This window comes from Larimichthys crocea, chromosome I (genome assembly GCF_000972845.2).
Source record: "Larimichthys crocea isolate SSNF chromosome I, L_crocea_2.0, whole genome shotgun sequence".
NCBI classification, from domain to species: Eukaryota; Metazoa; Chordata; class Actinopteri; family Sciaenidae; genus Larimichthys; species Larimichthys crocea.
Window position 1 is genome coordinate 32,665,611 of NC_040011.1, and position 13,125 is coordinate 32,678,735.

The 13,125-nt window shown below is 42.7% G+C and overlaps 1 protein-coding gene across 14 annotated transcripts in view; it reads left to right on the forward strand.

Annotated features, from left to right (window-relative positions):
* The first annotated feature begins 218 nt into the window (after positions 1–218).
* The window catches only part of rims1b (regulating synaptic membrane exocytosis 1b), a 71,526-nt gene continuing 58,619 nt past the window's right edge, over positions 219–13,125 (forward strand). For 6 of the 14 annotated variants that reach the window (XM_027286011.1, XM_027286070.1, XM_027285966.1 and 3 more), the window contains exon 1: positions 220–903. In XM_027286011.1, coding sequence (XP_027141812.1) covers positions 737–903 — 167 coding nt within the window. In that variant the 5' untranslated portion in view covers positions 220–736. Of the gene's footprint in view, positions 904–13,125 lie in introns of all 14 variants that reach the window. The other 8 variants (XM_027285777.1, XM_027285947.1, XM_027285927.1 and 5 more) reach the window with 3 other exon arrangements.

The following is a 13,125-nucleotide window of genomic DNA, read 5'->3' on the forward strand; positions in this document are numbered from 1 at the left end:
CAAGTGTGTGTGTGTGTCTTTTTTATTTGTGCATGTGTGTGTGTGTGTGTGTGTGTGTGTGTGTGTGTGTGTGTGTGTAGCCACAGTAACGGCTGTGCTTGCATGTGATGATGGTGAGGACCCCATTCTCACATGAGTAAGCGCGCCTCCGCAAAAAGAGAGAGAGAGAGAGAGAGAGAGAGAGAGAGAGAGAGAGAGTAAGGAGGGCTGCATTCCCATTGACTGAGAGAGAGAGAGAGGAAGAGAGGGAGAGAGGGGGAAGAAGCAGCACGGACTCCGCCTATACCGCCCTAACATCGAGCTCCAGTCCGACGACGGCGGAGGCACCACAGGCCAGCCGAGAGTGATCCAGGTCCCCCCTCAGCTCGACTCAGCTCCCGGCGTGAAATAAAGAGAAGAAGCGGAGATGGACTCCCCGTGAATCCGTCGGGCGGTGTGGAGGGGAGAGGCGGGCAGGCGGGGGGTGGGGGGGAACGACGACGACGACGACGAGGAGAGTGTGGTGGTGGGAGAAACACCCAGAGAGGACAAACAAAAGCACAACCGAGGGTGCCTGCAACCATGAGCGGCTTGCACTATTCGCCAGAGCTGCGGCTGCCGCTGCCGATGCCGCTCTGCCCGCGGACCATGTCGTGAGGTGTGGCTCGGAAACGCTCCGGGGAACCTGTCAGCCGAAACGACTCGCCGAGGAGGAGGAGGAGGAGGAGGTGGTGGGGTGGTGGTGGTGGTGGAAAAGATGTCCGCCTCGGTGGGGCCCCAGGGTGGCCCTCGCCCACCCACCGTGCCGCCATCCATGCCGGATCTACCGGACCTCAGCCATCTCACCGAGGAGGAGAGGAAGATCATCATGGCAGTGATGGCTCGGCAAAAGGAGGAAGAGGAGAAAGAACAAGCCATGCTAAAGTAAGAGCACGTTATTCCTTTACCGTGAAGTTAGGACGCGTAACGCACGCACGAGAAAGAGGTCTAACCCGGTGTAACCAGTGTAGTGGTTAACATCACACACCCATCACACCCAGTGAGATGTACTCCACCAATCTGAGGCCGAGTGGAGCAGCAGGAAGAGTGTTTCCAAAAGAAGTCAGCACCATCAGAAACACAGCAGGTCGCCTTCTGCTGCTGGAATCAATCAATACACGAAAACAATATAGCAGCAGAGTGAATGGAGATGACCTGAAACAGGGTCAAACGTGTTACAGGTGTAGATAGGGCGGTGAGGATGAGGTGTGACAGGGCTGTGGTGGTGGTGGAGTGTGTGTGTGTGTGTGTGTGTGTGTGTGTGTGTGTGTGTGTGAGAGAGAGAGAGAGAGAGAGAGAGAGAGAGAGAGGAGTGTGTGTTTGGAGGGGAGGGTGAGGTGGAGGGTGCTGATGATGAATCATAGCATTATCCATCCCTCACCCACTCATTTTCTTCAATGGGGACTGCACCCCATCCCTCACTTTACACATCCAGCTTCAGCTCTGATTTTCCTTTTTACGCACGCATGCAAGAGGCTGGAGCGGCTTCATCACTGTAGAATGACTGAATGTGTGTGTGTGTGTGTGTGTGTGTGTGAGGGGGAGAGAGAGAGAGAGACAGAGAGAGATCGCATTGACAATAATGGCATCAACAATGACATTATAGCTCACAGGCCTGGAGCGACACACACACCGTTCTCCAAGCCCGACAGACGGACGGTTGGTGAGGCGGTGTGTGCGATCGCTTGTGCTCCCCTCGGCGGAGAGGAGAAGATGGGGTGTGGTTGGGGATCTTAGCAGGCCTGAGAACGAACACGGGAGAGATTAGAAAAGAGACAGTTTGTATTGTAGCACATCTGAAGCCCCTCTGCATTTTGATCACCCCCCTCTCCCTCCACATCTCCAAAATACTGAGTCTGAGCTGTACAGGAATAAGCAGTGAGACATGATAGAAGGATGCTATAGGCTATACAGAAATTGAAAGCCACTAAAGGAGCATTATGGGTAAATGACAGGGGCTATAGCTGGGCCACTTTAAACTCACCATGAGATATTAGAGATATCACAGTGTTTTGTCAAAGGCTGGCTGTGCTTCAGCTGCCTCATACAGAGGGGTTGGTTACATTGCAGCCTGGTGCCTCAGGGGTTTTCCACCACAAGCCATGGCAATTTAAACCACCAGATCCAAAGCTGATGCTGAGCTGCGTCCGCACCTGCACCCAAACATGTGATGTGAGGGCCCTGATTCGGGCTTCACGCCGAAGGATGCTGCTGTATAAGCAGGCATGCAGCTTCCTATAGCACTCTGGCTTGCTTTGATTCTAATGGCTGTTTTCATTTCCTGACTGCAGCCTGAAGGGAAGCTGGGTGAGAGCAGCGTCGGGGCCCCTTGAGAGGAAGTGATGTATTTAATGTTCCATGAGGCACAGGCTCAGGTTCAGTCAATAATGGCTTCATCATCTGGCTAATCATTGACGGAACCAGCACACCATGGATACAGGAGGGATGGGATTTTAGAGAAATATGCAAATAATGGTCAGTGAGCAGCAGCCTTTAATATTTAGCCGGCCAAAGTATATTTTTCAAGATTATTCTGCCAGATGCTGAATGGATAAGAAGATTGGGCAAGATAAATATTAACACTTTACTTTAAGACTCCCGATTTAGCTGTAATAAGTATGTAATGCTTTATAATACATTGTGATGTAGTTATAAGCAGCTATAACAACATATGATATATGTGTACACTTTTTGTCATTCATTATTTGTTTATACATTAACCTCCACTTATGGGTGCAGACATATATTAATACACACTTACATGTCAAGCCACATCATTGTGTGTTATGAAGCATTTATTCAATGTTTATACACTGCTTATGAATGTTTAATGAGGTCTGTCAGATAAACAGATAGAGAGAGAGACAGAGAACAGAGAGGAGTGATGTACTCCTGCTTACAAGGGAAAGCTTTATTTGGGCTTCAAATGCATTTAGGAGCTGCCTCAGCCTCTGTGCATTCTGGGTAATATCAGAAAGAGTTTTTGGGCGAGGCTGTGCATATCTGGGTTTGGCTGAAGAGATCAACTTAACTATAAACTCATTGGGTTATGACCCTTTGGCTGCTGCATGCAAGCATTCAGCTTTCAGTTCAAATATGAGCTTTAATTCACAGACAACTGACATCAACAGCAAACTGACAAATATAATGACACCAAAATCTAGTTTAATTATGTTCAGGGGAGAAAAGTTAAAAAAACAAATCTAAATGAATCAAAGAAAATAGAGGTCACATGTCACACCTGTGCAAAGCAACCAATTCACTCAAAAGCACACCACCAACAAGAAATCAAGAGTTAGATAACCAGTATCGCAAAGGTATATCTCTGTCTCTGTCAGGTCATAGTTAATGTGAGGAACCTTTTCTGGGATCTGATGTCATAGTTACCAGCTGTGAATTTAACAAAGCGTTACAGTTTTTTCCATTTGCTTAAACACAATTTTGGAAACAAGGCTGGTTTTATCAAAACACTAACACAATTCACCAAACCACACACCCAAACTGCAAAACACCTCATATACCCCACAAAATGAAGCACTGCAACCAAAATCAAACTTTTGCACCAGATGGCACACACTTCATTCGTATTACAGATTTCTGTTTAACCAGCTACACACTGTTGGGCATAATGAAAAGCACTCTCATCTTTAGTATGCTTTGCTATAATACTAACATAGTTCAAACTGTAGAGAATTCTTCAGATTGTTCACATGCACAGAAATATTTGCAGATACACACACGTGCTATTGAAATATTTATTTTATTTATTTTTCACCAAACAAGTCAGTGCAACGTATGCACAGCATATATATTTACATTGGAGTGAACTAAAATATGCTCACAAAACAGTGAGCTGAAAAATACAATTGCAGTAAGAAATGTGCAGAAAAAAATAAATAAAATAAAATAAAATAAAGAGTAAAGCAAAATAATCAGACAACACTGCTCTACCCCGACTCTCACTCTTCCTCCCCCTCCCATTCTCACTCTTCCTCTTCCTCTCCTAGCAATGTCTTCCATTGTTGTTGTAAAAGAAAAAAAGATGCTCACCTGTGCTCTTTTATTGCTTACTTCCTGATTGAAGTGTTGAGCTCATAGTGTCATTTTAAATGGCAGTGTTTTGAAATTGCAAACATGTGACTTTATGTCAGATTGTTGTGTCTTATGCAGAGAGCCGCGTTCAGTACACTTAAAAAGAGCCACTTCTAATTGCAAAATGTGTGTAAGGCAGAAAATGTGTTTAAAGTTTTGGAGATTTGAGATGAGGTTTTGTTCCCTGTGTGTCAGTTTAAATATTTGTGCTATCCATGTCATTTCAGTGTATTAGCAACCGGAAAAAACTGTAATCTTAGATAGCAGGGCCTCATAAATAAAATCACCCCGGTGACAACCATCCAACCTCTTCATTTACAGTACAGCATCTTGAGTCATGAATCAAAGGGCACTGTGTAAATGGCAACGCAGGTTTAAGGGTACAATCAGCAGCATGAGCACACATGATATCTCTCTAGAATAGATATAATAATTATAATATAATATTATTAGAATTAGGGCTGCACGATATGGCCTGTAACCAATATCTCGATATTTTTAAGCTATATCGCGATACACGATATATATCTCGATATTTTTGTTGTTGTTGTTTTGTATTGTTTATTTCTAATAAATAATGTCATTATTACCTTGATAGCATTGTCATATTTTTTATGAATTTTTAATATATTTCATAATGTACATATGAGCACTGAAGCAGTGCAGGATCATACTTGGCTTATGAGACACACTTTTTTAAATCACATTTTAACCATTCTTCATATTTTATAAATAAACCTTTAATAAATTTAACACCCACGTCTTATTTTGAAAACCGGAAGTGTCCACACGCTGCAGTAAGCTAGTGCTGACTTTCCCAGTTTTCTCAAAGTATTTGCCGCAATAAGGGCGCACTTGAAAATATTGGAGCAGCTGACGTGACCACGCGAAAACGAGAGACGGCTGGCGTGACCGCAGTTGTTTTTCTTCGGAACCAAGTCGTCCGTCTCCATCTTCAATTAACTCGCTCGGGCTCTTCACTTCTCTCCTCACTTGAAACAAAAAGTACGCATGCGCGCAGGGGATTTTTCTGGGTGGGCGGGGCAGTGTGCTGCGTGCTGTGAGCAGCACCAGGAGTGACACAGGCAAAACTCCGAGAATTAAATGCTGACGGCTTAAAACATTTACGTGACAAGTACTCGATGGTCGCGATATAGTCATTTCATACATCTCACGTAGAACAAGCCGCGATATATCGAGTATATTCGATATATCGCCCACCCCTAATTAGAATATAAAATTAGGTGGTGGTGTGCAACAGGTGTGTTGAAAATCTTTGACTGATAACGTTAATCTCTTGAATTATACACATAGAACTTCTTCTCATAAGAAAAGGATTCATGTGGTCACGAATTGAATATACATTCCTGTCGTATACTGTAGACTTCAAGTCTTTACCGTCTTTATTGTCTCTTTGCTGTCGCACAAATGATCTTAGTTGACCTTTGAATCACTGGTCACAGAGATTTCAGCAATTCATATAAGCCTGGTGTTGCATTCAGTGTCAGCTATTTCTGCTTGAATAAATGAATGAAAAGTGAAATGAACATCAGGCCACTAGAAGTACCAAAAAATGTGTGTTTTAGGGCAGGGCATAGGAATTTGGTTTGGGAACTGGAAGGTGGAAGGCATGGACCAAAAGTATGGAGGGTGGACCGGTAGCTGGAAAGGTGCCAGTTCACCTCCTGGGCACTGCCAAGGTGCTGTTAAGCAAGGTACTGAACCTCTAACTGCTCGAAGGTGTCACTACATGGCTGCCCATCACTCCAGCATCTCTCCACCTTTGCATATCTACAGTATAAGCCCTTTGTGTGTGTGTGGTTGTATTTCAGGCCTAAATATGTAAAAACTAGACTTATCTATTTTATTCTTAATTCAGTGTGCTAATTGTGCCAATCAGCTTCCATATCAGTGAAACTTATGGGACAAATTCATATTTATTGGCATAGGTGGACATGCTTCTCCCCAGCAGTGAAAATTCACATCCCAAAAGAACATCCTGTACCTTATGTCAACACTCTTTACCTGGTCAGGAGTGTCCAATCTGGTTGCAGCGTTTGCCTGAGACCTGAGCAGCTGGCAGCGATAAGGTTATACTGATACTGGGCTTTATTTGTCATGAGTTTAACCTCCAGCGTGAGAGAAGTGCCCTGATCTCCAGAGCACCTGGTTCTGGGCTATTTCTTTGCTCTGGTTTAGGCTGTGAGAAGTCACCACCTGAACTCACTCCTTCACCGAAGTCACAGCGCTACAAACACTTTGTCCATGTCTAATACACCATAGGCTTCAGAGACTCCGTCCATTGACTTGCTAAACCTCCATTGACTTTCTAATCCAGAGGATGTTAGTGGGGAGCTGTCATGCTGTGGAGTGAGTGAAATGCTGAACGCAGCAGTGACCAGCCTCTTCGATGCTGTGGCAGTAAAAATCCTCCTCCTAACACAGAAGGAAATCTTTTCTCGGCAGCCCAACACTTTAAGTTCCCAGCCACCCCTGGGAGCTTTTGACATTTCCAAAATGTAAATATAGAAATAATGTGTAAGATATTGATGTTCTCAGCAGAGAGGTTGTAGACATTTCAGACGGGGGTGGATGTAAAATGCAGGGCCTTAAGGTTGAAGTGGTGGGTGTGGTTAATGGAGGAACCCACTTGTGTGTGTGATAAGTGCAAGTAGTACTCCTTGAATTTACCGGAACTCACATCTGGCTTTATTTTTAGTAACGCTCATCAATACTTTTCTGATGTATGGCACAGGGCAAGGTGCTGATTGGCTGGACTTAGTTGCTTAACACCAGATGGACAGAAAGAAGAAATCAGGACCTGGGGCACAGAAGGAGGGAGAGGAGGGAGGATTTAGAGGTTTTAAGGATTAGAGCAGTGGAAAGAGAGAGAAAAAGGGGAGACAGAAGGAACTGGAAGAGCTTCTGTAAGGGGTCACACACACACACACACACACACACACACACACACACACACACTGTTAATCTCTTTACCAGGACTCCCCGAGCCTGCAGGCTAAAGGGTGCATCTAGAGGGCAGCGAAGCCCCCCCTTCCCGTCTGCTGCCTGATATGGCTGCTACTGTCCACCAAGTGGTCAACTGTCGTTTTGTGACCAAGGTCAAGAGCAGGCTTTCATTTAGAGGGGAGACAGCTTGACTCCTGTTTATATGTGGGACTTAAAATGATGTTTGGTTTCTGCTGGATTTGACTATTAAAGCTGCTCTAAACTATATTTTTGCATCAGCAATGAATCATAACTACATGTAATGTGAAGGGAGTTGCTGGTACTGATGAGCCCACAGAGAATTATCACTTGACTCTGCGGTTTCACTTAGCTCGATGGAGAGTTTTAGTGTCTTTTAGCACATTGTTTTGGTTTTTTAAGTGCTTTGTCCCCACAGCTCTCACCAACCTTATTTCTAACCACAGCAGGAAGTTATTCTGATCACCAAAAAAAAAAAAAGCTTGTAAGCTACCTGCCCAGCACCAAATGGCAGACAGACAGTTAGCAACTAGCTGGTGATCATAGCGGAGCATTTAGCAGCTAAAGAGATTTTTGTGATTTTTGTGATTTTGTTTTTTCTCAGGAGTTAGCGGAGGCCAAAGTAAAGCTAAAAGAGAGTGGACAGGTGGTCAGAAACATGACTCCAAATAAAGCTAATGTTGCTCTGTATCTAATGGCTGTGCAAATATTCAACTGTTTGCTAACACATTGGCCCTGACAACATTACTGGGGGTTAAAATGTTGTGTTTGTAGCTTCTTTTGCTGCCTCTAAGTAGCCCAAAACAATAGGAACATTTTCATGCAGCTTTAAAGGTCCAGTGTTTTAGATTTAGAGAAGCCTATTCATAGAATATGGCAGAAATTAAATCATATATGTGCAACTATGTTTCCATAAGTGTATGATCACCTGAAAGCCATCACCTTTACAATGAGCCTCATATCTACAGACACTGCGGTCTAGAGTGGGACTTTGCTTTTTTCTACTTCACACTAGGACAAGGACAGGTTGAGGCAAGGGTGTGCAATCAGTAATTTCATTGGAAGTGTCACTGAGTCCTACACACTGGTCCTTTGAACAGCCTCAAAGCAAACTCAGTTATATCCCTTATCACTGTGTCTTTATTCAGTTTGAAAGTTTATGTATATATACAGTGAGTTTAGCCTAGTTTAGCTCTATTCTTAGATTTCTGTGGGATTTAATAGCAGCTCTTGTCAACTTGTTAAACTTCTCCAACAGTTCATGGTTGTGCCATGACTAACTACATAAAATTGTTGTATGTCTGTTACTTCCTGCTTGTGCTATATCCCACAAATTTTGTTTGTCTGTTCCACCATGATTAGTTTTCACCCTGTGCTTTGTTATTGCACCGTGTCTAGCATTCAGCCCAGTGTTTTGCCCTTGTGTTTTAGGATCTTTGCTTTTCATTTGGACTTTTTGACCCTTGCCTGCCTCATCACCACCTCTAAGTACTTTTGGACTGCACAGACTCTGCCTCCTGCAGTGTCTGCATTTGGGCCTTTCCTCTTGAGAGAACGTGGCACTTAAAGAAGGAGAAGGTGTATACTAAATGGAAGATTTGATGCTACTGCTGTGGCAATAATGTAGAATTAAACATATACATATATTTGGTTCAATAGATGTTAAAGGCTGAAGGTGAAATTCTATAGGCAATAGATCAACACCAGTATTATTCTTTATTTACTCACAGAGTAAATCAACTGAAACATTCAGACATGTTGCATTTTGGCCACACCCCAATCAGTGATGTCACATTTCTGTCAAAATCACTGATCGGGCGTGGCCAGACATGTAACATGTTTGAAAGTTTGGAGAACTGCATAGAGAGTAGAGCACCATGATTCAGGGCTGGCTGTACTCATCACATTTCATCACAGAACCGTCTTTCTTTGGACCATGTTTGAAGCTGAACTGAACTCAGTTTAGCCAGAATAAGATTCATGGATCCATGTCGTATGGATGTTTGTCTTGGAGGAATCCATACATGGACCATCTAGTTTACTTTGTGAAAATGAATGAATAGCTTTATTTGTTTTACTTGTTGTAGATGCCTCTTTGTTTATTTGTTTTTTAGATTTTATCCTTCATTGCTGCTTTTCATTGATATATTTACTGTATGTGATGTAGTGATAAATAAAACAGTCGGTACACAGACCAGTCCACACTAGTATTAATCATAATCTCATAAATACATAATTCCAATTTCTTATTTAAAAAAAAAAATAGAACATGAGTTTGTCATTATTTAGTGTGATGGGCACAACTTCATTCTGTGCTGAGCTGAGTTTATCTAAAAGCTATAGCTGTCATATATAAACCTCTTCCTGTTGTAGAATTAAAAACTGTCTGCAAGCTCATAAAACGTTGTGTTTCTGTATGTATCTTGAATTATTTTCTTAGATTCAGTGGTACAGAGGCAGCACAAGTCTGAAAATCACTCAAAAAATTTGGACTAATTCTTTTTACCGTTGCAGTAGACGTGCCTTTAGCAGCCTCAAACTGTCTGCTCTATCCTCGTAGGATATTTATCATCCTAATATCTCTATCTGTAGCTCGATCATGTAAGTTTTAGCACCTAGCATTATGTCAAATTACCAAATTTTGTCTCTGGAGTAAAAAAAAAATTTTCAAATAAAAAATACAATAAGACATCGCCACTAAACCCAATTTGGTTTCTTTTAGCAAAGATAAAGGGAAACATTTTCCCGAGCAGACTTAAGAGTTTCAAGGTTTCTGCGAGAAAAATGCTAATGTTGAATTATGGATCAGGTCTGAAAATAGCACACACTTGGAAGCGGTTCCTGAAATATTTAAATATTCAGTTCACTGGCTGCTGTTGATGTTCTAAACCTTTTTTTTCTTTCTTGTTAACCTGTTTTAGTTTTGGCCTGCTGATGAATTCCACTAATTACAGCGTGCAGTGTTCGCAGTGTGCATGTGCGCAGATATGTTGGTGTGTGTGTGCTGGTACGTATCTCGAGAGAAAGCAGTTCATTCCTATTTTACACACACACTCATAAGTGCACATACACACTCGCATCTATACAGAGTGTGTGAGAGCATGTGTACTGCAGCACCACAAACCCAGATGGTGTGGCCGTTTTCTCGGTCTGTGGATGACTGCTCGCAGACAGAATGCCTTTGTCACTGTACAGTTTGTCCTGTTGCTTTGCAGCCAGCCTGCACTCTTTTTTCCAGACAGCTGGAGAGAGCGCAAATCCATGTGCTCCATACGTGTGTGTGTGTGAGTGTGTGTGAGCGTTCAGAGTGTGCTGGATTGGATCTTCACACTTTGCTCTTAATTAAAAAAACTCAAAGACAGTCGGGTGTTTCTGCAACACCTGGAGGAATGGAAGCCAGTTGGGGCCAGGGGTGTGCGTGTGTAAGATTTTGTGCTTGTGTTTGTGCAACATCAGTGTGTGTGTCTGTGTGTGTGTGTGTGTGTGTGTGTGTGTGCGTGTGTTCTTGTGAGTTTGTCTACACATCTGTCATCTCTGCTGCAGGTCTTGAAAATCAGCATCTTGTGTTTTATTCTCCGTTTTTCATTGTCAAGTGACACCATTAAAATAACTAATGCACTTTTGGGCGTACATCAGCATGCATGTGCACCTGTGTGAGAATACATGTGTTCACTCCTGTGGGCCAGGAAAGGAGTAAGAAAAGCAGAAATCTCAGCACCTATTGAAGTAAATACTTTTTTTCAAGTACACTGTAAGAATATTGTGACAGATTTACAGAAAGTCTTATATAAAATAAAAGGTTAGAATTATCGTGTTTGTTTGATTTCAAACAATATTTGGTTTTGTGAACATTTAACTGGATGCAAATCAAAATGCCTGTTTTTAAATCCCACTACCTACACAGCACTGTGGTCATTTCATGCTTATAGTAACAACTTTTGGTCTGAGGCATGCACTGTACAAAGAAAAGGTGTCACTAATATGTCTTTGTGAAGCTCACAGTGTGGTGGCTCTGGCTGTCTCCATCTTGGCAGTCCTAACTCAGTTGGCTCCTGGCTAATCCAAAAATTAGCAAATACGTAGAGCGTGAGTGGAGCTGAGGCAGGCTGAATGAAGCCTGGGTGCTCAAACAAGCCACCTGTAATGGCACCCACCTATAAATTAAAACCGCCATGCTGTAACTTTAAGCCTTAATATAATCTGAACAGGTGAGTTGTATATAAATCCACCCTCAGTACAGTTGTCATGAACGGAGAAATTAGCTATAGAGACCGAAACTGTTTTTTGTACCAGGCTGTAAACATGTTTATTTTTGCTGTGAAGTTAGACATTTTAACATGGGGACTTATGGAGACTCACTCACTTCTGGAGCCAGTATCAAGTGGCCGTTCAAGGAACTGCAGTTTTTGGCACTTTGTGTTAACAGCCATGGAGGTTGAAGCTTGGTCTAGGGCTCACAGTGGTTTGGTTGATTCACAACCAACAGTGATTTACAAAGATATTTTAGACATCTATCTATCATCAATGAAAGAACACTGATACTTGACCACATGATCCCATCCAGTGACAATGTTTCTCACATTCAACACCAGCATTTATCAAACTTCTTTCTACAAAATGTGTATAGCTATGTGCTCACACACCTATCCATTGCTCTGACCTTCCACTATCTGTCTGTTACATAAAGGACATCCCTCCTTAAAAATTGAACTGGGGATTGTAAACTTTAGATTCTTCCAATATGATCATAATTCATAGGATACTGTGTCTGGCTGGTCTAAAGAAATGGCATTCGCAGTTTAGTGTAAAAGAACTTGAATGGTCTGCACAGCACCCTAACCTCTACCTCAATAAGCAAGACCTTACCGACCAGCATCATTGTTGACAAAACCCTGCAGCCAGGTTCTAAAATCAAGTGGAACGGAACAGCCAGACAGGGCTGAAATGTCCACATGCTTTTGGTGTGTGCAGTGTGTGCATGTTAAAAATCGAGTAATACAGCCACACCTACATGTTCTGAAACTTCCAAGAACATAGTGAGCATGTTCTTAACCCTCTCATCTGTGTCTCGTGTGTGTGTGTGTGTGTGTGTGTGTGTGTGTGTGTGTGTTGTTACAGCTGGGCTGATTTGAGATCTGGTTAATCATTGGCTACAGTAGCAGAGACATGGGGGACAAAATGTGACTGAGGACCAGAGGAAAGAAGAGATGGTGACTCTTAGTGTGTGTGGGCGAGAGAGAGAGAGAGAGAGAGAGAGAGAGAGAGACCTGAGTGAGCCTCTTTAGTGCTCCCAGACCTCCCCAGCATTAAAGTTTAATGAGAATGCATTCTACTTCGGCTGACCAGGCTCTCTACATCTCTCTCCCTCTCTGCTTCCATCTCTGTCTGTGTTTGTGGTCAGAGGAAGTGATGGGATTATATCATGAGCGGCCACACACAACGTTTTATGGAACTCAAAATTTATACCTTCTGGCAACAACAGACACCGCTCCGTCTCTACATGCTTTTTACAACAACCTTAAATATTAAATAATTGTGAATTTTGTGTGTCTGTGTTTGTTTGAGTGTGTGGAAAAGAGCTGTAAAGATTTACATACTTGTCACAAGTGAGTACAAAGTTACAAAAAGCGAGTACAGATGTGTGTGGGTGACAGAGACACCATTCACCTGATTGCAAATCAGTGTAGCATCAAAATGATTTAAAATCTGCCACTTTATGGTCGAAACATTATCCTTATATAACACTTGTAATAGGGGTTTACTCAATCTGGTGGTTGGCACTTTGATCCAATTCAGATACAACTGGTTATTAAAGGCACATATAGGATTTTTCTAAAAACAAGTATAGACTTATTAAAAAATTGTCCCTTCAATCGTCACTTATCATGACCCACTACAGGTGTGTGGTTGTGTCTGTATGTCTTACTTGGGCATAATCCTTTGGCAGTGGGTGTGAAGAGCCGTGGTAAAGCTCAGAGTGTGGTGGCTCTGGCCATTGCCACCTTGGCAGTCCTGACTCCACCGACTAAT